This window comes from Pelobates fuscus, chromosome 1 (assembly GCF_036172605.1).
Source record: "Pelobates fuscus isolate aPelFus1 chromosome 1, aPelFus1.pri, whole genome shotgun sequence".
Taxonomy (NCBI): Eukaryota; Metazoa; Chordata; class Amphibia; order Anura; family Pelobatidae; genus Pelobates; species Pelobates fuscus.
In genome coordinates, this window is record NC_086317.1 from 76,945,930 (window position 1) to 76,972,807 (window position 26,878).

Sequence of the window (26,878 nt, forward strand, 5' to 3'; positions counted from 1 at the left end):
GTTTTTTATCTTTTTGAAATGCACATTTTTTTTAAAGAGCTCCTCTGATAGTGGAGGAGGCTTGGCGTATATGGCAGTCATCTTAGCTTTCAATAGTTCCCCATCATCATCTGCATAAAACACTGTGCAGCCCTCCTGCCCGGCCCGTGACAAATAACAGTATGGAGTTATATGTTCATTGAACAGTATAGGAATGTAATACTACTGTCCAATGCGCATTCAGCTCTCTCCTGGAGAAGGGATATGGCTGTGTGTGCTGTTGATTGTTCACAATCAGCTTCCTAAAATGAAAGCTGATTAACAATTTCACAGGAAGTCATAAAATACAGCACTTAGTTTTTTTACAAAAAAATTATGAAAACCGAGTTGGCCAGCGGTCCAATGGAAATTATGATCGGGGCTGATCCCTCCCCTAATCTCGGTCATTAGTATGGTTAATGGACGTGCCGGCTGAGCCAAAGGCCAAAGGCTAGTGGTTAGCATGGAGGTTAATGTAAGGCCAGTTTTGAGGCCGGTTTGTGGTTAGGGTGAGAGGGGAGGGCAAGGTTCTAGTTTGAAATGTTTACAGGTATATTGTGTTAATGTATTATGTTAATATGTTAAATTAATGAGATTTATTCATATTAAATAAAGATGTGGCCTGTTTTCCCCATCTACGTCTTGAGTCTGGTTATTTGAGGTAAGCTAATGATAGGTAACAGTGGGGGGGGGGGGGGGAGGTTCCTCATCTACACGGTACTTACTACCTTCACACATGAAAAATACAGGCAGTTTAACCTGGGTGGCACATCAAACCTTATGATGCTTGGTATTCCAAAACTGTATGACTAAATACAGTTCAGGGAATACTAACCTAAAAATATTTATGCACATGAACTTCATCTGTTTATTTCTGTTACTTTGTGATATTTCTTTACATTTGTGTTTGTGTTGAAGGCGAAAGTGGTGCTTGGAGATGAAAAAAAATCTAAATTTGGTATAGGTGAATATTTGAGATGATTAACATCTGGAAAGTTGCCTCACATCTGGGACTCGATACTGGCATTTAACAGTCAGTCATAAAGCACGTGGAAATGGGGAATGCAGTTCACAGTATAAGTCCTGCGGACATTAGGTCTATAAGTAGCCTATGAGAATCAAGCAGGGAAGTAATAAAATAATGTTTTTTTTCCCATTAATAAAAAATGATGGAGTGAATATAAGATATATAGCAAACACAATTATTAGAATTCCGTACCATCTACACTTAAAAAACATGCAGCCACCTTGTGTTCTGGTGGTTTTAGCATCACGCAAGCATGGCAGTTTCCTCAAACAGAAAGAAAATATTGTGATCCTTCAGAAACACCAAGATACTGGAAAGAACAACTAGAGGTCACACACCAATGCTCATATATTGATTAATGTAATTAACATTTGGCTGGTTCACAGTAATCTTAATATGTCAGTTTTCAATAACATAGATTACAGTCAACCATTTTACCATAGCCTTTAATGACTGATGGTTGGTTCTATGTACAGAACACCACTGTCATCCCCAGAACAGGTCTAAGGGTCATCTGGTGGACATTCACCAGACCAAAAAGTGATATGTGCGCCCATGGATACAACGTTACCTGATAATGAGTGACTTGAATACTGATATGACAACAAAACCAATAATTACAAGTATATTCCTTGTCTTAGGTCTGAAGTGGGATCCAAGACCGGTGATAGGCAAGATCTACCACTTCACATAGGGTAGGAACACCATCTTAGCATAAATAACATTTTCATGTTGGTTGTGTCTGTCATAAATTCTTGTTCACACTATGGTCTAAAGTGGCCATATAAGGTTTAATATGTTCTTTGGGAAGTTACATTTTAACACTCCTGAATGTTTACTGCCTTGGGAAGTTACGCTAACCTTTTAGGACCAAACTCATCTTGATGCATCTGGATGTCCATTCTATCTCATATCATAGCCTGTCATTTGTCTTCACAGTGGGATTATACAGAGACATGTCTGCATGCGTAACAAAAATACAAAAAATATGTTGATATGATAATTTGTAAAAGAGCAACATATGTCATTGCTCCTCAACTGCACTCTGCAATTAGAAGATTTTATGAATTCCTTGGCCAACAAAGTAGAGGCTTTTACATTTTGGAGATAATTTAGTTACACAGTTTCAGAGCTCAGTGTAGCAGCAAAGAGTAGAGTTCAGAAGTGCTTACCCATTAGCACAGATTCATGAAGATCTTTTTCGTGGTAAGCGGAGACCTGGATATGCTAGATATACAAGAAAATTAAAGATTTATCAAACACGGGTACACTTTGAAGATATGTGTGAGCTGTTTTTTGATGTTACAAATTGAAAATATTTAATATATCAGGTGGAAAAAATTCCTGAAAAAGTCCTTATGGATTTACAGTGCAAGGTGAGTAGGACATCTGCAAGACACAGTTGAAGGCCTTTTCAGCACCTCTATATGATGATCCAATATTCCACCTCAATGAAAAGATGTCTCATTTGTTTTCTATCAGAGTTTGAACCTTATGGACCAGTTCACGTGCTATCCGCAAAATTAATTGTGCATCATGATGCTCAGCCATTTCTAAGAATAAGAGAGAAAATATAAATTATGTGAAACATAATATAAAATATAAAAAAATAATGCAAAAATCAGACATACATAAAATAACAAATTGTAATTACATAGTAAAAGAATGGAAATACTAGGCCAAATAGACTCAGAGTGGCAAATTTAAGGGGTCAGCACATTATTTATTCCTTACATTTGTTTATTTATATTTTTTTAAACCCCCAACGTTTGGGCAATGACTTCTGAAACAGCCTTCTAGCTTTGTAGAAACAAGCTCTGCTTTTTCCCTTAGCTGGAGTTTCCCCTTCTTGTCCCTCTACACCCGGGGCAATATTGACAGTTATCGAGTTATTTACTAAAGTGAGAATTTAAAGTAAATTTCAAATTGAAGTCTAGAGTAGCTGAAGGGAAAACATAGCTGACATTGAGAATTCCAGTTTGGCTAATTTGACTTTGAATTCTCACTTTAGTGAATAATGCTGACACTGTGCAACTACAGATCAGCCTTGGTCACCCTCACACTGTCCAGGACCAGGACATGTCAGGATTAACCTCGGTGGTCTGTATCCTATCCGGTTAACCATGCAGCTGAGCTAGTAAGTGTTTTACTTAATTATGTTTAATTGAGTTTATGTTCTTATGTATCATTGAGTGTAAATATGTGTGTGCCAACAATTTTAAGTAAAGGAACACTCTAATACATAAAAAATAAAATGAAAAATAATATTTTTGTTAGATGTGTTCCTGTTCTATTTTAGATTATTGTCTCCCCTCCACATTTATTATTTTAAACATTAAAAGTTCTATCAAATGCACTTTGATTCCATCACCGAGAGACTCCTCACTGCAGCCCAGTCCTTCTCCTCATTACTTGTGTTTTACTTTTTGTTTTACTCCATACGGTCGCCGATGAATGTCCGTTCCATGTGCTTTTTATTGGTTAGAATACGGATACTAATGATTTTCTGAACACTTGAGAACAAATTATGCAAAACAGGCTGAATGCGGTCCAAATTCGGTAATTTTACTGGATTTTGTCAATTCAAACAAAATGCAGTGTTCGGTGAAAAACCCTGTAAACAATTTGTGTGTGCAACTGTGCATGCATTTCTGGGGGAATGCATACATTTTTCTAATCCTAAGTACAAATGTTAAATTTCTCACAATATGGATGGCAAATTTCACATACTGGTAATTCTTAATAATACAAAATCACTTATTTCCACGTAATGACAAGAAAAAAACTGAAGTAGTACATGTACGTCGTTCCAATGGAGATGATATATATAAGGACTGTTAGGTTTATTGAATGGCATTTTCTACAACCTATATAAAAGGTGCCCAGTTGAACTATAGTTTCAGAAGAGTGGCCCTAACTTTGAGGTGGCATTTGAATACCACAGTATATAAAAACGCAGTTCCTCTGGGAATGTATTACCGTGGACGTGATGCCATTTATGTTCAATTTACAGTTCATTTAATCAGAATGTTATGATGGATTAGCACATTTAAAAGTGTCAAAAAATTAGCAGAAGAATAAGATAGGGGCAAAAGGAGATGGAGCAAAAACAAAAATCACCAATGGTTAAACCTGAGACAGGACCAGTACCTGCCCAGAGTTTCTTCACTAAGCACACAAACTGGCCAGAGGAAACATTCGTTGCTATAATTCTCAAATAATTTGCAGTCCCTCTGCAGTTTGGAGCCTTCAAATGAATGCACAATACATATTTAGATGATTTGAAGTGATTAAGGGACCACTACACAACTCCCCAGTATAGCTCTCGAGTGAACTCAACAAAAAAATTTGCTACCTAACTTGTTTTAAAATATATTAAGAACTTTTAAAAGTTTTTTGACTTTCTGATACTAGGATCAAAATAATGTGTACTTGAAGAAACATCTCCCCAAGCCAAGATCCAAATCAAATAAGTGTTTCTTACCATTAAAAAACTTGATGATATCTGTGAAATCCATATTGTTGTCACGTACAATCTCCCGATAAACCTCCACCAGAGCAAGAGCAATAAATAGTACAAAATGTGCTGAGGATATGTGTTTAGCAGCCCAGATAACTTCCCACACTGCAAATACATCTTCATACAAAAGTTCTAGAGGAACAAAATAGAAAACAGGATGAGGGCAACTCTCAGAACATAATCTAGAACAAGTTTAATCAGCCTGGTATTCAACTGTAAATTTAAATGACCTGAAAATAGTGGATTAACCAAAACTGCTTAATAACATGTATTTTGTAAAGGTACTCCAGTCATGCAAACAGTGATATTATATGTACATCATAGTAGCTTAGTGGCTAGTAAATGTATAGATCTGGAGATATTTAGAGAAAAAAACAAGTTGCTAACATCTGTTCTGGTTAGCCAGGTAGCTACTTGGACGTTCTCTTTGTGTGTGTCCTAACTGGCAGCAACAAAAACAGTTCAGGCAGCAAAGTGTTTTGGGACAAATTACAAAGGATTCATGGGATAAGACTACGTTGTGCGTAATTGTGGTCAGAGCCTAAACCAGGTCTGGACTGGGAAAAAAATTCAGCCTGGGCATTTTTAAATCACAGTGCCCCAGACAGAGTGGTGGAGCGAGAGAGGTGGCGTTTTGTCATCAGCAATGTTGGTTCAATGCTATTCCAGGGCAGCCCATGCGCAGAGTTCTGCTGAAGAGCTCTAGCATGAGAAAAAAGCTCTCCATAAGTGGGATACCAGAGGACAAAATAGCAAGGAAAGTGTATTGTGCATGTGTTTGGAGGCTGCTTGTGGGTATGCATGTGTGTAGAGTGAGGTGATTGTGGTGTGATGTTTTGTGTAAATTGGTAGGTTTCAGTTGTGATGTGTTTGTGGTGTAATATGCGTGGCTAGGGACTGAAGTGAGTGAGAGAGTGTGTGTATAGGGGGTGTAACGAGTGTGTGCATAGGGACTGTAGTATATGTGTGTGTGTAGGTGATGTAGTGTGTGTATTATATGTAAAGAGTGTGTGTTTAGGGAATGTAGTGTGTGTGTTTGAGTGTAGAGCATCTAGTGTGTGCATATGGTTCCAGAGTGTGTATGTCAGAAATGTAGCGTGTTTAGGTGGGTCAGTGTGTGTCTATAGAGGATCTCTTGTGTGTGTGTAGGGGTTCCAGAGTGTTTACAGGGTATGTAGTGTTTGTAAGTGGTGTAGTGTGTATAAGGCATGTTGTGTGTGTGTGTGAGGAGTGCACTGTGTGTGTGAGGAGTGCCCTGTGTGTGAGAGGAGTGCACTGTGTGTGTGCGAAGGGTGCAGTGTGTGAGGGGTGCACGGTGTGTCTATAGGGGATCTTTTGTATGTGTAGAGGATTGTCAGGGTACCTGTTGTTTCTACCTCGGAGGAGGTGACACACTTAGACGTCCGTCCTCTCAGGGGGGCTGACTCACCCGATCCTCGCAGTCCTCCCGGCCGTTTACACGCCGGCCGCGATTGATCCGCCTCCTTTTATGACGCGGCGCTCAGTAGCCGACGTCATGACGACAATCCGTTCCGACCTGTCAATCAAGTCCCGAGCAACGAATCAGGACTCGTCGGGGGCGGGATCATCAATTAAAGAGCCAAGGTATAAAATAGGGTTATGTGTAATGGTTCATTGCCCTGTCGTGGTTCTAGCTAGTCTGGTCACTCAGTGCTCTTATTACGATTTGTCTTTTTGGTTCTGACTCGGCTTGTATTTTTCTACCCTGCTTACCTCTCTTATCCTTTTGACTCGGCTTGTCTCTCGCTTACCTGCTCTCTCGTTCCCTCGACCTCGGCTTGTCTCTGACCATTCTTTGCTTACTCCTTACGTTAGTCCGGCCATTCTAAGGTCCGGTATACGTACCTAGCTCCTGTTTGTATTCTGCGTGTTGGATCCCTGTCCCGATCCTGACATTACGACAGGGCCAATGGATCCTGCAGGTACAAACGCTCAGGTTGGTTCTCCTGACTCTAGATTTGAGGCCATGGACCATAGAATGGACCAAATGGCTCTAGCGCTGCAAGCATTGCTATCCCGTCCTAGTAATCAATCAGAGGAGATGCGTACTACATCCATCTCTCCTGTAAGTACAGGCCTAGAGGTAGCCACAGTGGGTGCTTCTTCCCGTGTTACTTCCCCTTTACGCTATGGCGGCTCTCCGGATACTTGTCGAGGTTTTTTAAACCAGATAGGTATCCATTTTGAGTTACAACCCCGCGCCTACCCTACAGATAGGGCGAAGGTTGGATTCATAATCACGCTACTCATTGACAAAGCTCTGAGATGGGCTAACCCTCTGTGGGAAAATAATAACCCGTTAGTCTATAACTATAATGCCTTTGTCGCTGCTTTTAGAAGGACTTTTGACCCCCCAGGAAGAAAGGCCAATGCAGCTAGACTACTGTTACGTCTTAGACAGCATAACCGAACCCTTGTGGATTATGCGTTAGAGTTCAGATCCTTGGCAGCAGAAGTCAAGTGGAATGAACAGGCTTATATGGACGTATTTCTGAACGGATTATCAGACGAAATTCTAGATGAGGTTGCCACAAGAGAACTTCCTGAAAATTTGGAAGATTTAATTTCATTTATTTCTTGAATAGATGAACGCATAAGACAGAGGCAGAACACTCGAGATAGAACCCGTAGACCTTCCTTTAGACTAGCTCCCTCATTTCAGAATTCTGAATCTACAACTTTAGCTCTCCCAGAACCTATGCAGATAGGTAACACTCGTCTCTCAGAAGATGAAAGACAGTACAGGAGAAGGGAAGGGCTGTGTATGTATTGTGGAGTAAGAGGTCACCTACGCCTAAACTGCCCTAACCGTCCGGGAAACGCTCGCACCTAAGTTTCTCAAGAGGACAGGCCTTGGGTGTTTCTATCTTGTCCTCTATATATGATTATAAAGCTTCTGTTACCTGTTTCTTTAGCTTGGGAGAAGGGAGTACTAAATGCTATGGCATTGATAGATTCCGGAGCAGCTGAAAGCTTTATTGACCAAGCCTTTGTCACTAACCACTCTATCCCATCCCAGCTAAGGGATACACCCTTGGCCGTTGAGGCCATAGATGGTAGACCATTATCAGAACCTGTTATTTTTCGTGAAACCATACCAGTTAAGTTAACCATTGGTATTCTACACGAGGAAGGAATATCCCTCATGCTTATTTCATCTCCTTCAGTTCCAATAGTCTAGGGGTATCCCTGGCTTAAGAAGCATAACCCTATTATTGATTGGGAACTGGGTGAGATAGTCTCCTGGGGTCAGGGTTGCCAGAGAGGATGCTTACAGAAAATCTCACCGGTTTGCGTAGTTGACGCACCGATTAATTCTACCCAATCTACAGATTTACAAATACCGTCTCAGTACCTGGATTTAAAGGCAGTCTTTGACAAAAAGAATGCTGATACTTTACCTCCACATAGGTCCTTTGACTGTAAGATCAGACTCCTGCCTGGTACTATGCCTCCGAGGGGTACGGTATATCCTTTATCCACTAAGGAGAACTTAGTCCTAGAGGAGTATATTCGTGAGAACCTAGACAAGGGATTCATTAGGAGATCCTCCTCTCCTGCCGGGGCCGGGTTCTTTTTTGTGAATAAGAAAGACGGCACTCTACGGCCTTGCATTGATTATCGGGGCTTGAATAAAATAACTATTAGAAATGCCTATCCGATTCCCTTGATTACTGAGCTCTTTGATCGTCTGAAAAGCTCCAAGATTTTTACCAAGTTAGATCTGAGGGGGGCTTATAACTTGGTGAGAATTCAGCAGGGAGACGAATGGAAAACAGCTTTCAATACCCGTTATGGCCACTATGAGTACACGGTAATGCCCTTTGGGCTTTGTAATGCACCTGCAGTATTCCAGGACCTGATTAATGAGGTTCTTAGGGAATTTCAACATGATTGCGTTATTGTATATCTGGATGATATACTAATACACTCTAGAGAGATTGAGACTCACCACAGACAAGTCAGAAGGGTATTGCGCAAACTTCTACAACATGGATTGTACTGCAAATTGGAGAAATGTAGCTTTGACCAATCTCAGATAAACTTTCTTGGGTACGTTATTTCTGGAGACGGGTTTAAGATGGACCCGGTTAAACTCCAATCTATTTTAGATTGGCCATTGCCCAGGGGACTCAAGGCCATTCAGAGGTTTATCGGATTCTCCAATTATTATAGGCGCTTCATTAAAGGGTACTCTTCTATTATTGCTCCTATTACCAATATGACTAGACAGGGTGCTGATACCAAGACTTGGTCTACTGAAGCTCTCGTTGCTTTCAGAACACTCAAGGAAAATTTTGCATCAGCACCGATATTAGTTCATCCTGACACATCTTTGCCTTTTCTACTCGAGGTAGACGCCTCGGAGACAGGTATAGGCGCTATCTTGTCCCAAAGGCTAGGTTTGGATAAACCGTTACATCCATGTGGTTTTTTTTCCAAGAAATTATCTGGGCCTGAAAGCAGATATGACATTGGTGACAGGGAACTATTAGCGGTTATTATGGCTTTAAAGGAATGGAGACATTTGTTGGAAGGGACCTTACACCCTGTTACTATTTTGACGGATCACAAGAACTTGTCCTATATTGGGGAGGCCAAGCGCTTGTCCGCCAGGCAAGCTCGTTGGTCCTTGTTCCTCACTCATTTCAATTACGTGCTCACTTATAGACCTGGTTCTAAGAACTCTAAGGCCGATGCATTGTCCCGCCAACATGAACCTTCTACTATGTCTGATGCGGTTTTGTCTTCTGTAGTTCCCAAGTGTAATATTATTGCCAACACGAGTGTCAGGATACACTCCCCGTTGCTTGCCGAGATCGTGAAGGTACAACATCTGGCTCCCAGACATGTTCCTGGGGCTCGGTACTTCGTTCCTCCTGAACTCCAACTGGAACTGCTGCATTGCTTTCATAACAGTAAACTGGCTGGGCACCCTGGCATACGCAAAACATGTTCCCTGATTTCTAAAGATTTCTGGTGGCCTTCGTTACGTAAGGATATTAGGGATTTCGTCGGGGCATGTGATGTCTGTATGAAGACTAAGCAACCTCATACGCTCCCATGTGGGCTTTTGCACCCCTTGGAAATTCCCGAGAAACCATGGTCCTGTTTGGCTATGGACTTCATTGTCGATTTGCCTGTTTCTAAAAAGCAGACTGTTATTCTCACGGTGATTGACAGGTTTACTAAAATGGCTCATTTCGTGCCCTTACCTAAACTGCCCTCTTCTCCCGAATTGGCTGAGATATTCGCGAAAGAGATTTTTTGTTTACATGGTATACCCTCTGAAATTGTTTCTGATAGAGGTTCCCAATTTGTTTCCCGTTTTTGGAAATCCTTCTGTTCTCAATTGGGCATCAAATTGAATTTCTCTTCTGCCTATCATCCCCAGTCCAACGGAGCTGCCGAACGCACCAACCAAAAGGTTGAACAATATTTGCGTTGTTTTGTTTCCGAACACCAGGACGATTGGGTCGGTCTGATTCCTTGGGCGGCGTTTGCGCACAACAATCTCGTTTGTGATTCTACTCGTTCTAGCCCCTTTTTCATGAATTATGGCTTTCATCCTTCCATTCTTCCGTCGGTTTCCCCTTATGTGTGTGTGTCTCTGTATGGTCTAGATGAATATTCTTGTTCTTGGGTAGAACATTGGCTTAAGGATAGAGTACAGCGAGTTGTCATAAATGGTAAATTTTCAAGCTGGACAAAAGTGGTAAGTGTCCATCAGGGTTCTGTTTTGGGACCGCTTCTATTTAACATATTTAAAAATGATCTTGAAATGGGCATTGAAAGCCATGTATCAGTGTTTGCAGATGACACAAAACTTTGTAAAGTAATAAAATGTGAGCAGGATATTGCCTTGCTGCAGAGGGATTTGGATAGATTGGGGTACTTGGCACTAAAATGGCAGATGAAATTTAACGTAGAAAAATGCAAAGTTATGCACTTCGGGGTTAAGAATGCACAAGCAATTTACACCCTAAATGGTAGTGAACTAGGGATAACCACACACGAGAAGGATTTGGGAATTGTTATAGACAACAAATTAGGTAGCAATATGCAATGTCAATCTGCCGTTGCTAAGGCCAGTAAGGTTTTGTCATGTATAAATAGGGGCATAAATTCTCGAGATGAAAATATAATTTTGCCTCTTTATAAATCGCTGGTAAGACCACACCTTGAATATGCTGTGCAATTTTGGGCACCTGTTCTAAAGAAAGATATCATGGCACTAGAAAAAGTGCAGAGACGAGCTACAAAATTGATAAAAGGAATGGAGCATTTTAGTGATGAAGAAAGGTTAAAAAATGTAAATCTCTTCAGTTTGGAAAAACGGCGCCTTGGAGGGGATATGATAACATTATACAAATATATTCGGGGCCAGTACAAACCATTATCTGTAAATCTATTCATAAACAGGGCTATACATAGGACACGAGGCCATACATTTAGGCTTGAAGAAAGGAGATTTCATCTAAGGCAAAGAAAAGGTTTTTTTTTACAGTAAGAGCAATAAGGATATGGAATTAATTGCCTGAAGAGGTGGTTTTGTCAGAGTCTATACAGATGTTTAAACTGCAATTGGATAAATACTTGCAAAAACACAACATACAGGGATATAATTTCTAATTAGTGGGGTAATAGCTGCTTGATCCAAGGAAACATCTGACTGCTATTATGGGGTCAAGAATGATTTTTTTCCTAGTTTGTTGCAAAATTGGAAGCGCTTCAGACTGGGTTTTTTGCCTTATTTTGGATCAACAGCAAAAGCATATGTGAGGAAGGCTGAACTTGATGGACGCAAGTCTCCTTTCAGCTATGTAACTATGTAACTATGTAAATATGTATGTTTGTGTGTCTGTGTCTCTGTTTGTGTGTGTCTGTCTCTGTATGTGTGTGTGTGTGTATGTGTCTCTCTATGTATCTGTGTGTCTCTGTATGTTTGTGTGTCTGTGTCTCTGTGTGTGTGTGTCTCTGTTTGTGTGTGTCTGTGTCTCTGTATGTGTGTGTCTCTGTATGTGTGTCTGTCTCTGTATGTGTGTCTGTATGTATATGTGTGTCTCTGTGTGTGTGTCTGTGTCTCTGTATGTGTGTGTGTCTGTGTCTCTGTATGTGTGTGTCTCTGTATGTGTGTGTCTCTGTATGTGTGTTTCTCTGTATTTATGTGTGTGTGTCTGTGTCTCTGTATGTGTGTGTCTGTGTCTCTGTATGTGTGTGTGTCTGTATGTATCTGTGTGTCTCTGTATGTTTGTGTGTCTGTGTCTCTGTATGTGTGTGTATGTGTGTCTGTGTGTGACATACCGTATGTGTGTCTGTGTCTCTGTATGTGTGTGTGTGTCTGTATGTATCTGTGTGTCTCTGTATGTGTGTCTCTGTATGTGTGTATGTGTGTGTGTGTGTCTGTCTCTGTATGTGTGTGTGTCTGTATGTATCTGTGTGTATCTGTATATGTGTGAGTGTCTGTGTCTCTGTATGTGTGTGTCTGTGTCTCTGCATGTGTGTATCTGTGTCTCTGTATGTGTGTGTGTCTGTGTCTCTGTATGTGTGTGTCTCTGTATGTATGTGCGTCTGTGTCTCTGTCTCTGTATGTGTGTGTATATGTGTATGTATGTGTGCCTGTGTCTCTGTATGTATGTGTGTGTCTGTCTTTGTATGCGTGTGTGTGTCTGTGTCTCTGTATGTATATGTATGTTTGTGTTTCTGTGTTTCTCTGTGTGTGTGTCTCTGTGTGTGTGTGTGTCTGTGTCTCTTTATGTATATGTTTGTGTGTGTGTCTGTCTCTGTATGTGTGTGTGTCTCTGTGTGTGTCTGTGTTTTTGTATGTGTGTGTCTCTGTATCTATGTGTCTCTGTATGTATGTGTGTGTGTGTGTGTCTCTGTCTCTGTATGTGTGTGTGTCTCTGTATGTGTGTGTGTCTGTATGTATCTGTGTGTCTCTGTATGTGTGTGAGTGTCTGTGTCTCTGTATGTGTGCGTCTGTGTATGTGTGTATCTGTGTCTCTGTATGTGTGTGTCTCTGTATGTATGTGTGTCTGTGTCTCTGTATCTGTGTGTCTCTGTATGTGTGTGTGTCTGTGTCTCTGTATGTGTATGTGTGTGTGTATGTGTATGTATGTGTGTCTGTGTCTCTGTATGTATGTGTGTGTCTGTGTCTCTGTATGTATGTGTGTGTCTGTCTCTGTATGCATGTGTATGTCTGTGTCTCTGTATGTATATGTATGTTTGTGGTTCTGTGTCTCTGTATGTGTGTATGTGTCTGTGTCTCTGTATGTGTGTGTGTGTGTGTGTTTATGTTTTTGTATGTGTGTGTCTCTGTATGTGTGTGTGTCTGTGTCTCTGTATGTGTGTGTCTCTGTATGTATGTGTCTCTGTATGTATGTGTGTGTGTGTCTCTGTCTCTGTATGTTTGTGTGTCTCTGTATGTGTGTGAGTGTCTCTGTATGTGTGTGTCTGTGTCTCTGTATGTGTGTGTGTCTGTGTCTCTGTATGTGTGTGTCTCTGTATGTATATCTGTGTATCTCTGTATGTGTGTGTGTATGTCTGTGTCTCTGTATGTGTGTGTGTGTATGTCTGTGTCTCTGTATGTGTGTATGTATGTGTGTCTGTCTGTCTGTCTGTGTCTCTGTATGTGTGTGTATCTATGTGTCTGTGTGTCTGTCTGTGTGTGTGTGTCTGTCTGTGTGTGTCTGTATGTATGTGTGTATGTATGTGTCTGTCGGGGGGTGTCTGTCTGTGTGTATGTGTTTGTGTCTATGTATATGTCGGGGGGTCCACAGATTGGGGGAGAGAGGGGAGGGAAGGGGAGAGAGGCAAGAGGGAGAGGGGCCATGGAGCAGTTTCGCACCGGGGCCCCATGGATTGTGTGTACGCCACTGGGTGCAATGTGTGTGTATGAAGGGTGCACTACTGTGTGTGGTGCAGTGTGTGTGTGTGTGTGAGGGGTTGCAGTGTGTATATGTGAAGGGTGCAGTGTGTGTGTGATGGGTGCAGTGTGTGTGTGAAGGATGCACTGTGTTTGTGTGTTGGGCAGTGTGTGTGTGAGGGGTACAGTGTGTGTGTGGTGTGCACTGCGTAAGGGGTGTAGTGTGTGTGAAAGATGCACTGTATTTGTGTGTGGTACAGTGTGTGTGTGAGAGAGAGAGAGGGGTGCAGTGTGTGTGTGAAGGGTGCACTGTGTGTGTGGGAAGGGTGTACTGTGTGTGTCTGTGGTGCAGTGTGTGGTGCAGCATGTGTGTGAAGGGTGCACTGTGTGCATGTCTGTGGTGCTGTGTGTGTGATGCAGTGCAGTGTGTGTATGTGAGGGTGCAGATGTAGGCAAATATATATATTATTATTTTTTTTTTATATAAATAGACCATGTATTTAAAATGAACATAAGTAGCTATGTTCATTTTAAATACATCCTTTTTCAGTTATGTCCCCCCCCTCCCTTCTTACCTTTGCCCAGGAAGGGGGGAGATTGCAGCCCTGGTGGTCCGGTGAAAAAGCCCTGGTGGTCTCGTGGTGAGTTTACTCTTGGGAGATCCGGAGCGTTGCCACGGTAACCGCGGCAACGCTCCAACCTCGCGAGAGGAAGGACCTGGTGGGGCTGCTAGATAGAGCCGGGTCCTCTCTCTCCTTCCTCCTACCTCCCGGCTGCCCAGTAAAGTGCCTGTGGCTCGGATTTGATTTATTTGTACTTGTCACCCTAGTCCAACTATTGCTAGCTCTCCCCTTATTGCTGCAATCAGTGTATGTCACAAAGCTCCCTGGTGGTTTATATATTGGTTTTTGTTGTTACTTGCCAGTGATTGTCAGTGGATATTTTAAGTACCTCTTTTGAAATCGAGCAGAAACCATCGGTAACAGAAATAGAAATGTGTGTAGTCTCCATTCTGATGCATGAGTTCAAAAATTTCAGAATCTAAAATCTGCAAAAATAAAACAAGATTGAAACATTCTGATGATACGAAGAGGCTTCCAAATATCAAACAACCCTGTATGTGACTGAAGAATGAAAAACAGTACAGTAGATAATACAATAAAAGTATTTCTAAATAAAAATGGATTCAGATACTCAACTAAACATACATAACTGACAATTTCATAAAATACAAATTATATGCAGTATAAGCACATGTGCCCACAAGTACCACATTACAACAATTGTATTAATTTACATGGCATGACAGACAGAAATACAATATGAATTAAAATATAAAAAACATTGACAATTTCTAATTAAAAAGAGCACAACCCGTACCTATTGGATGTCACCCCTTAGGAGAACCCAAACGATATAGCACAGGGGTGTCCAATAGGTAGATCCCTAGATGTTGTAATTTGTAAAACTTCAACTCCCATGTAGTTATAAAACATCTGGGGATCTACCTTTTGAGCACCCCTGCTATAGCATGGTTTTAATTTACCTCCACCACATCAACCACATATCAGAACAAGGTATAAGGCAAACTATGATCTTGAATGGGTTAAATAAGACATTGTTTAAAAAGCAAACAAAAAAAAACAATTGTAATGTGGCTCTTTAATCTGCTTTAGTGTTGGCTTATTTTCAAAGAGTTATGTCATTGTAATATTTATTACTAAACCATTTTACTATAATAAAAATGCATAAAGGGATCTAAGCATTAAATTTGATTTGCAGTAAGACTTAATCCCATGCCATGATAATAGTTGGTGATAAATCTCCCATTTGGCTATTCATTAACAGCAAGTTGGTGCAGAAACATTGTCCCAGTCAGTGACTGGCATTAATATGATGTATGTTCTACTTTCTTAGCAGGGAATTTGCTTGTGATTTATTTCAGAGCAGGACACTTATTTTGGAGTACATCTTGGATGAGTTCATGAATCAATGCAAATATTGAACTGAGGTTGAGCTACATAACCAGATACTGATGCAGTGAGATTGGAGCCAAGTTACGATTTGTCTTTGATTTATAGTTTAATCCATAAATGAGCATTAGCGACATTCAGTGAGACTAATGATACAAGTTAAAAATGATCACTCAAATAAACATATCTTATGGATTACATCTTGTTAAAAGTGTCTCAGGTTCGCCAGTAATATCTTACCCCGACACCAATGTCAGTACTGTGTAACCCACCTCAAAGTTATCTCATATTCCATCATTCTAAGTGTTTCAATAACTTCTTTGGGTCTCAAAGTGTTTAAAATATATTATATGAACTTCCTTTTGATGAAATTAATGTACGATGAAATGACGTAACTGTAGTTGTATTTAATCATACAAATGTGTCTTCCTTTATTGAGAAAGTAATGGGGCATAGTTTAAGTCAAGGCTAGTCTGTATGTTGCTCGGAGTGACTGCACTTGACTGTTTTTAAGCATCACCATAACACCATTGGGTCTTGTAACATTCCCATTAATTATATTTATACATTTCTATTACGTATATTGATTTTGCTATGCTTATTGTTTGCATAGAGGCCTTTTTTGCTCTGGTTATAAACTGAGATGAGAAGATGAGATACGTACATGTTTATTAAAAGAAGCAGCAGAGGTAAATGCAGATTCTCCTCAACATACTGGTCAACGTATTGCTATAAGTCCTCTATAATGATTTACCCAAAGGAAAACTTACCTGGATCAGAGATCTCATGTTTGCAAAGTGTGTGTCCATTGCACCTCCATTTGGAAAGTTTTGACTCATTCTCTTCATGAGCTGTGTGAAGCAACTGTATGCCAAAAAATCTATCGGTAAAATACATCATTAGAAACTGACATAGCACTGGTTATATCTACCTGCAGTCACATTAATATCTGAAACAGGGTTTTAGTTTTGCACTTTCCTACTCAGCCACAAGGATCCAGTCACATATGCGTTAGTAACTTTCTGTTTAAAGTAGTAGAGTTATTATCTGTGTCCTTGAAAAAGCTTGGTTTTAGATATATTGTAGAATTTGTACATCTCTCACTACTCTAGGCTTTCAGGCTTAAAGTTTGGATATAGCAAGTTACGCAATTTAAATGGGACAAGAGTCTTACTTTTAAAAGACAACTCAGTGAGTTTGGGAAGTGACATACTAGCTGTGACTATGCTGTCCTAAGGAAAGTCCTGCCCGGGGACTGAAACATTGACCATCTTCTGCACTTTATTTATCATAAATTGTACTACTATGAGGAAATACATACTACATTTTCAAGGTCTGTGAGTGCAGACCACCCTTTCTTTTGTTTTTTTTTAAATATATATACATACACACACATCTATATATATATATATATATATAGATACATACATACATACATACACCTTCACTCTTGTGTAACCAGTGGCATGCTTTCCAAAGGTGATAATAACTTGCAACCTTATAATAAGCTTATTTGAAATAGGTATGATTGTGGTATGATGGTCCCGAAAACGGGCATGCTTGATAAATGGAATGATATATTGACTATATATATATATGGAATGGTATATATCAGCTCTAGGGATAGAGCTGATTGGGTCTAGTCTTCTAGTTTATAAAGCACAGTCTTTACATATTACAAAGGGTTGTTCAATAGTGTATTTTAGATGTGGTTAGGCCCAAGATTCCATTGCAGGAATATCTCCATCACAATCTTGGCTTTGGGTTCTTACAGGGGATACTACACTATACTGAGCAAACTATCATAAAGTACAGGACTCATTCAGCTTGGAGATGATTCCATAGCAGAATTAAGTAAAATGCAAGGAAACCCTACAGAGAACACGACTGAAATACTATATGAAAGAGGAACTACATGCATAAAAAAAGACTGGAAGCCAAATATAGGTAATTATTTTTAAGCTTTTCTTTTTTTTAAACATTGACTAGCCAGTAGACCATCCCTCTAGACAGGATGCCGTTCATCAACACTCCCTGGTTCCTCCCCCCTATCTTCAAGCCCCAAACCCACAAAAGCATTTTGGACATAATGACTGTATGGTGCATGCACGGTTAATCCTTTGCCACCTGCTCAGAGTACCCTACCTTACCCAAGAGCCACCTTGCTTTACATTTGACTTAGGTGCATGTTTGAGGTGAGCTATGTTAAGATGTCAGTGTGTATGGATGTTTATCTGTATTCATATATGCATAAATGTGTGCTTGCTGAATACATTGATGCAGACATGATGCACTCACACTCATTGCACACAAATATGCGCACATATAGTGAAACATGGGTTTATTTATTTATAAAATACAGCCTACCTACTTTCCCATCAGCCTGATTAGTAACAATGGATCATGTATATAGCCAATATACACACTATATCGGGGGTAGGCAACCTTTTAACAAGACAGTGTGTTAAAACAAGACTTTGAAGTCTCTTGGTGCCGGTCTTATTTTATTTTAAAATTTCCATGTGTATATTGCTCTCATCCCACACAGATTCTTTTTTTAAGACTGCTGGGAGTAAATGCTCTAACTTCACTTCCTCCCAGCTCTGACCGGCACAGCATGTCGCAATCACCGGTAATGCTGACTGCTTGTTTGGCACTAGCAAGTGCTTCATGATTTCTGGTCTCACTGGGTTCATGTATGGCACACATGGCACAGGTTGCTGACCTCTGAACTATATAATAGGAATTTTCCAAAGTTTTATTTTTAGCTGTTTGTATACATTTCCTTACCATTATCCAGGACAACCATCAGTGGTGCCAAAAGGTCACACATTCCTTGTACATATCCGACATCGAGGTGTTCCCACACGTAGCTGTACATAAAAACGCATTATTATAAGATGTGCCTCTCATACAGGGCTTATGATTTGTAGTCCTATGCTACTAGCCAGGCCTTAAAAGTTACTTGCCACTGCAAGTCTCAAAGGGTGACTTTCCACTTGCCAGGGCTAAAGTTTCACTTGTTAATAGCTAGTGGCAAGAGGAAATATTTATCCCTAAAAAAAGACCACTTGTTCATTTAGCAGAAACATACAGGCTGTCTTTATTTGAACATTACCACAGCAACACGTTTTTGCACAAAGAACAACGAGGACGCATTGTCTTGAAAACCAATGTTTTTGGCTGAAGTAGATATATATATACCCTGCCTAATTCTACATCATGCTCAGTACGAAATACAATGTGCGAGAAGAAGCCAGACACTAAGCTTGCTCTATGCACTTGCTGTTAATAAGTGTGTTGGGGTTTAAAAAAAATTACTCCTTTCTGTCTCATTACAAATTTTGCCTTTAAGCTGAAAGCAGCATTGTGAATTATTAGTGTAGGACTCACCTGAGAGGTTTTGCCTTGACGTGGCAGGTGAGCTTACACTTGAATGGTCATTGGAGTGATACTAAAATTCTTGTCATTTAGATGTGCATAGAGATTTATGATAGCAATTAGGAAACTTTTTTCATGTGTTTTTACTTTATATATTGAAGCTGATGTATGCTTTAGTCATTACTGCTGCCCAGGAGTAGTGGGAGTTTGAGCGCAGGGCTTAATTTCGTATGTTTGTATTTGCTTTTGTATTACAAAACTATGTTACAGTGCTTCCGCCTGCCCCATGTGTTCCATATTAATAGTTAGAAATCGTGTAGGTTATTTTGCTGAAAGCAGTAAGGTGAATTGTTAGCGTAGGACTCACCTAAGAGGTTTGCCGTGACGTGGCAGATGAGCTTACATTTGAATGGCCATTGGAGAGATACTAAAAAACCTCCAGTTATTGGGATAGTGCACAGGTTACTTTTTTCTTATATTTGTTTCTGTATTCACTAGTGACTTGGAACAATAAAACTGCCACTATGTCACAAGTGTGCTAAAAGTCTCAAGATAAGTGAGACTTGCCAGTCACAGCGATCTGACTGAAATTGCACAGCGTGGGAAAGCCCTTATGAGCTACGCAAGCTCAGTCTGCGTCCAACTTGGATTAATATATTTGGCGACGTGTTTTGTTCCTGCCTTGCGAGCCAGTTCATTTTTTATTTTAAAAGTTACATTGGGATTTAATGGATTTTTTTGGCCTCGTTTTGGAACTTAAGAAAATAAGATTTAAGAAGAACAAAGACACCTAATGGTAAATAGACATTTTTTGGGCTCCACTCAAAATGAACATTTGTGATGAACATTAGATCTAATTTCAGAAAATGTTGACACTGAATAAGCTTGGTACCAGATTTAGTACTTGTTATACTCTCAAGACACTGCCTTACCCACCTGCACATGATGTTACGGAGCTTTTCTAAATTATCAGATGTGAAATACCAGTAATTCCGATCACACCTCTGGACATCTTTATCAATGCGATGCAAATTTAAGGCAATAGTATCCATTAATTCTATCTGACAAAGAAAAAAAAAAGAATGACACTTTATGATTGTACTATTGTGACAGACAGACATGCAGGTAGCATTGAAGACCTTACAGGGAACACATACTGTCATGATTCTGTTTACTCTCATTCTGGTGCAGTACCTCACAGTGCCACTACCTTTCTAATGTGCTGTTGCAGCCAGACTGAGATCTTTCTTTGTTACCTGCTGACCTTACTTTGCAATCATAGCCTTCCTATTTATTTGAGTCTCACTCCTTCTTATTTACCAGTTCATTAATGTTGTTTTTGGTCCTAAGTAACAGTCTGAGTTCCTGGGTTAGCGGCGTCCTGAGTTCCTGGGATAGCTGTCTTGCTGAATTCCTGAGCAAACTGTTCCCTGACTTTCTGAGCATGCTGCCTTCCAGAGTTCCTAGACTGACTACTTTCCGAGTTCCTGGGATAGCTGCCTTCCTGAGCATGCTGCCTCCCTGAATTCCTGAACAAACTGTTCCCTGCCTTTTTGAGCATGCTGCCTTCCAGAGTTCCTAGACTAGCTGCTTCCTGAGTTTCTGGGATAGCTGCCTTCCTGAGTTCCTAAACTAGCTGCTCCCGGAGTTCTTGGGATAGCTGCCTTCCTGAGTTCCCGAGCACGCTGCCTTCCTGAGTTCCCCAGCATGCTGCCTTCCTGAGTTCCTGAGCATGCTGCCTTCCTGAGTTCCTGAGCATGCTGCCTTCGGGAGTTCCTTAGCAAGTTGCTTCACTGAGTTGCTGAGCTAGCTGCCTTCCTGAGTTCATGAGCTAGCTGCCTTCCTGAGTTCCTGAGATAGCTGCCTTCCTGAGTTCCTGAGATAGCTGCCTTCCCGAGTTCCTGAGATAGCTGCCATCCTGAGTTCCTGGGATAGCTACCTTCCTGAGGTTATTGGATAGCTGCCTTCCTGAGTTAATTGGATAGCTGCCTTCCTGAGTTCCTAGGCTAGCTGCCTTCCTGGGTTCCTGAGCATGCTGCCTACCTGAGTTTCTGAGTTAGCTGCCTTCCAGAGTTCCTTAGCAAGCTGCCTTCCTGAGTTCCTGAGCTAGCTGCCTTCCTGAGTTCCTTGCTCACTGTATCCAGAATGCTACCTTCTCTTACATTGACCTATATTTGCTTGTATTTGATTATTTGTGTTCCTTGTAAATAATGATAGACTTGTTTTTGCCTTGATTTGTGTGTTTGCTGGTTTCTTTGCATTCTGGGTTCCACCCTACAGAGGTTGCTGCTCTGCTCAGCACCCTTTCTCGACCAGACCCGTGACACTTGCATACTCTTTGTATTATAGAGAAAACTGGTTTGTATTGTTTTTTTTATATACTTTTTATTATGTGTATGTAGGCATCAATCAAATACTGAATATTACCTAAAAGTGTTATATTAGCTCATGCATTGCTTGTATTCATTTTGATGTAATCCCTTTCTTGTTTTGTTTTGTACATAGAGAACTGTCACACAGATGATGTTTCTGCACAAGATTTATCATCAATATGAAATCTTTATTCACACACTCCTTGCATCAGCAAAATATGCGCAGCTTGCTTTCTGGCAATCTTTAAGGTATTTGCTACTTGCTCTCTTATGATCTTCATCTGTCATTTCCATAAAATAGTTTGATACCAAAGAGATTTCTTACCGTATAAGATGTGGGACACATGGAAGAGATGTCATCTGCAGCACTTAGGGATTCTAACTGTGAGCATAGATGCTCTTCACTTATAGAGTCCTGCATTTTGAGGATTCCCTTACTTTTACGTGGATGGGAAACACTCATTTCAGTCCTATCAGACTCTGTGCTTGACTCTTCCTCCTCAAAGCATATGCTCTGCCCATCATCAATACTGGAAAGGATTCCGGAGGTCACCGAGTAATTACGAGAAGAAGGAAGACCAGAATCTGGAGAGTCAAATTCCACAGATTGCTGTGGTTCCGCAGGTGCTACTACCACAGTAGCACCAGTATTTGCCAGAGTGGATGATTTATCATTTCGTCCTTTCAAGTCTCTCTCTGATACATCAAGTTCTTCTGTGGACATGAAGACCTGGCATTCACATATAAACAGTTTGCAGTATGAGAACAAGTACAAGAAGTACACGGAACATGATGACATAAACTAATAGTATCCACCCTTTTTTTGTGATCCTTGATCAGCTAGAACATGGCATTATAACTTATGTATGTCATTAGCTAATTAGTAGGATAAAAAGACTAGAAGGTTATGTGCATTACGGCATTCCATAACCTGAACTTTACAGATTTATAGAGGACTATGAATCACTATCATGCTATGCTAGTAAAAATTTATTTTGAGCAGATGGTAAAAAGCTGATATCTCCACTAGAATGAGGAAATTACCAAACAAATTGGCTTTGAAACATGTTAAGTGTTCAATTAAATGTAAATGTCACAAAATGTAATTCTGAATATAACAGGTGGAAGGTATGTAAAACAGAAAACCAGAAATCCCTTCCTAGAAAATTATCTGTGGTCTTCAAGGCCAGCACAACAAAAAACAGGTATAATCTTAGCTGAGATATAATAAACACATTTGTACACATTTTAAAAATGAAAATTGCTAAATTACAAAACTACAAAGTGACTAGTCTACAAGAGTCTTAGTAGTGATATATAATAATTAGACATAGAGATAGATGTCACCCAGAGCATTAAAAGTATACAATGTTTTCCACAGGTTAGAGTTCACTCACCACTAGCACCACCAGGGATGGCAGCACGGACCACCCTCCCCCTCCCAGGCTAAAGATAAGAAGGGATATAATTCCTGGTTTTTGTTGTTGTTTTTTTTTCCTCCCAACACACAATCCTTCCTAACAGACAGCACTCTCACACACATCACCCTAACACACATCACCCTCACACACATCACCCTAACACACATCACCCTCACACACATCACCCTAACACACATCACCCTCACACACATCACCCTCACACACATCACCCTCACACACATTACCCTAACACACAGCACTCTCACACCAACATTACCCCCCCACACACACACATACACATACACACACACACACACACACACACACACACACACACACACACACACACATCACCCTCACACACACACACATTAACACCACACACACACACAGCTATATACACACACTCACTAGATCTCCTTTACACATTCTGGGTACTTCAAAAACACACTAGACCCCTATACATACACACACACACACACTGCACCACATACACACACTACATTCCTTACATATACACTCTGGATCCCCTATACACACACACACTAGATTCCTTGTAAGCAAATACATACTACATTCCCTAAACACACACTCTCTACAACCCCTACAAACACTACATCACCTATACACACATACACACACTATAGCTGTATGCACAAACTTGATACATCCCCTATACACACGCTCTACAGTCCCTAGCCACACATGCATTACATTATACCACAAAAGCAACACGACTAAAACTGACATTACTACACAATACCACACCACAATCAGCTCACTACACACACGGAATCCCACAAGTAGGCTCAAAACACATGCACAATATTCTTTCCTGTCCCTTTTGTCTTTTGGTATCCCATTTATAGACACACCAGAGACAAGTTGCAAGGAAACACAGCACAAGCATGTTATTAAATTAGCTTGCACTCTGCAGTCTTTTTCTCTGATCCGCCCCCTGCTTAGAGGGGCTGCTGTGTTTAAATTTATTTTTTCCTAGCCCAGCCCTGAAGACCATAGAGACTAATTGTTAGCTGTCAAGCACTGTTTGACCCAAGGTACATGTATGTGGCTGAAGGGTCCTGTCATACTAAAGGCAGGGTTGCATTTTTCTCATTTTGTTTTACATATACATTATTCAACTTACCGTACTTTCAAAACTTAATGAAAGGATTATTATATTAAAAATAGTTTTGAGTTGACCTTTAAGTAAATGCATCTAGTACTTACAAAGACAAATTGCTTTATGTGTATTCAATACCCAATTTGAAATACCGAGATAAACATTGAACTATTAGAACATTTAAGACAAGAAGCAGATATTAGGACTTAGAGCTCTAGAAGAGTTAGTTGGAACTGTTGGACATGGTTTTTCGGATGTCTACTGTGAAGCAGCAAGTTTTCTTACATCGTTACTTATGGTAGAGTCCCGGTGTATCAAACGCTGCACATGGCTGTCAATGCTACTGCCAGAGGAGAGCTTAGCATATATAGCAGAGTGTGACTCCTTTTCTCTCTGTTTCACTATCACCTCACAGGCTTTCCATTCCGCCATGACCTTCTGGTATCTGGAAGCAATTGCCTCGTCAACCTGGTGAAAAAAAATATTATTATTATGTATAAAATGAAGGTGATTATTGTGAGAACTCAAAAAATAACTAACAACAATTAACTCTTTAGATTGTAAGCTTCTTGGCAGAGTTTTTAATTGAAAATAACATTATGTGAGGTTACCACCAGGGAAGGGACCTTGAGAAGCTGTATATATAAGATAAGAAGCTATATTTTTCCATATATTGCACTTTTTGGTGTGTAGTGGATAGTTTTTTATTTTATGTTGTTTATTCCCTGAATTTATAGTCTCCTGAATTGTATTTAGAGATTCCTTTGATATTGAATTACATTATGGCAAGTGTAACAGAGCTTCCTGTACCTCGGTTGGGTACCTCCGCCGACATATGCTCCTAGTGCTTTCCGAGGGCTCCAAGCACTCCACTAGACACCATGACCACAGCAGACCCCACGAACCGCCGCAGCTTGGTTGGGGTCTCGCCGTCTTCCACCCACTCTGGACCCAAGACCAGCATCAAGCTTCCATTAGGTAGACCTCTCTTCGTCCAGACAGCAGGAACAGGAACAGCTCTTACAAGAGCTCAGTGATTATACCCTGGGGAGTATAGTGATTATAGCAGTCCCCAGAGTGTAGGTAGTTCTCCAATCCCCCAAACATGAGCCGAAACTTCATGAAAGGTAGAACAAGTTCGAGGCTTTATTGATACATGTTTGCTTATATACAATTCCTCAGGCCAGAGGCACACCCCTGGACTTGATGGAACACCGCATTCTCAAATGTACAGACCAATAAGAACAACCGTACAGTCTGTGACACTCCCATGTACAGCAAACAATCCTCACCTCTGCCTGGGATATAATTAAAGTGGCTAATAGAATAACCTAATTATGCACAAGCAGAAAAACACACATTTTCCCCAAAGTACAGAAAAAACCAAAAACATAACATATGTAGCCCTGATCTGGGTGTGCAACATATCCAAAAATCACCCAGATCAGATCAGGGGTTCAGGAAATTCCTGGAAGTCTCTTTTGACCGACCCCATGCACGATTTCATGCCCAAAACAGTTCTAGGGAATTAGGGCCAGCGGTCAGTCTCTCTTTGTGGAGTACAAAAGTACTTACATTACATGAATGGAGCCTTTTAAAGTGTATTGGGCAAGGTATATTGCAGGGCTCCAAAAACTCGTGGCAAACTCACAGAAAAAGGGGAGTTTGTCACAGCGAGTAGCCCTAATTATTTAACAAACATACAAAGGGCACGCAAACAAATTTTGAGGCATTATTTCAAGATTGGGGAAAACCCCAATCACTACAATGGTTAGCTGAATATTTGAAAACAAAAGAGAAATTGTTGAGTAGTGAAACGAGAAAGTGGTGGTAGGTCTTTCCTTCAAAACTATATAAAGGAAAGTTTAATCCTGAGGGGATTAAGAATCGAAAATGAGATCTTTCTACAAAAATGGGAATAATTTCTGCTTAATTGTTCACCTCAATTAATTAATTTAATAATTGAATATTCTACAGAAAAGGGAGAAAAAATAGAACAAGATTTAGAACAACCGGAGTTCACCAATTCCTTTGATAAAGAGGGAATATAAAGAGAAGAATATAAAGAGAAAGAGGAATAAATGTACAATAAGATAAAAAAATCGTGATGAAAAAATTGCAGAAAAAAAAAGCAGAAAATATAAAAGAGATAAGGGGGGCAAAATGTTTAACACCTTTTCTATACAAAACAAAAGAGTAAGTAAAAAAACAGGGAGATCATATACATGACCGGAAAAGGTTAGATCAGAGAACCCCCCTAAGTAGAAATAAAGATAGAAGGAGAAGGGAACTGTCGGAAAAAAATTCTCCCCAAATACATTCACCCCATTAATCGTTTAACTCCAGACCTCAACACCAATTACAGGGTAAAAACTATCAAGAGAGACTCACCCCAAGAAGAGGAGATATTAGCCCATCAAGAGGGGCAATAAGGAAAAAATCATATGCACAAGCTGTAGAGAATATTCCCAATCCAGATAGGAGTAGAAGGGAAGGAAATGTGAGTTTTTTAGAAAAGGGACAAAACCAAAAAGGGACAACGATTACCAACTACTTTCAGACAATGAACATCAAAACAGTAACAATAAAGAGAATGAGGGTCGAGGAAGATGCAACAAACATCCAGAAAGAGAGCAGATTTTACCAAAGGCATCTTTAATCTATCTGGTTTAACTCTATCCAATATGGAAATGTCTATCTTGGAGACAGGTATGAAAGAGAGGTATGAAATGTGAAGATAAAGGTCCTTTTTGGAAGTTTTTGAGAAATTGGTAGATGGAGAAATGAGTAAAATAAGGAAAGGAGGGGGGGGGGGGCGGAGTCTAGCCACATAGCAAAGCAGATGTGTGGTGCCTGGGTTCCCGAATCCTGGGCTGATTTGGGGCCATTTACCCCAGAAATTGAGCAGCTATACTCCACATTAGCTACCTCACAAGTCGGGTGTCTACTCCTGCGTACATTGATACCTTACTCAAGACGGCATGTTGTTGGAGGCCAGAGGTGCCCTGCTGCAGGCCTACAATGGAGAGAGCTGGGGAGATCCAGCTGGTCTTCCTGGACTCCTACCTGGTAACTAGTCGGAGCTGCACTCCTACCCCCCATCTAGGCCGGCGGGGGTAATCCCGGTCCCAACTGGGCGGTGTGTTCGCCCCCTCA

General features: G+C 40.5%; 1 protein-coding gene across 2 annotated transcripts in view; it reads right to left on the reverse strand.

The window, feature by feature from the left end:
- Positions 1-374: 374 nt before the first annotated feature.
- The window catches only part of SGSM2 (small G protein signaling modulator 2), a 373,891-nt gene continuing 347,387 nt past the window's right edge, over positions 375-26,878 (reverse strand). For both annotated transcript variants that reach the window (XM_063449885.1, XM_063449878.1), the window contains 8 exons: positions 24,008-24,190; positions 21,504-21,908; positions 19,743-19,867; positions 18,216-18,298; positions 16,196-16,305; positions 14,404-14,500; positions 4,530-4,697; positions 375-2,598 (listed from right to left, as the gene is read on the reverse strand). In XM_063449885.1, the coding sequence (XP_063305955.1) occupies positions 2,510-2,598; positions 4,530-4,697; positions 14,404-14,500; positions 16,196-16,305; positions 18,216-18,298; positions 19,743-19,867; positions 21,504-21,908; positions 24,008-24,190 (1,260 nt within the window). In that variant the 3' untranslated portion in view covers positions 375-2,509. The remainder of the gene's footprint in view (positions 2,599-4,529; positions 4,698-14,403; positions 14,501-16,195; positions 16,306-18,215; positions 18,299-19,742; positions 19,868-21,503; positions 21,909-24,007; positions 24,191-26,878) is intronic.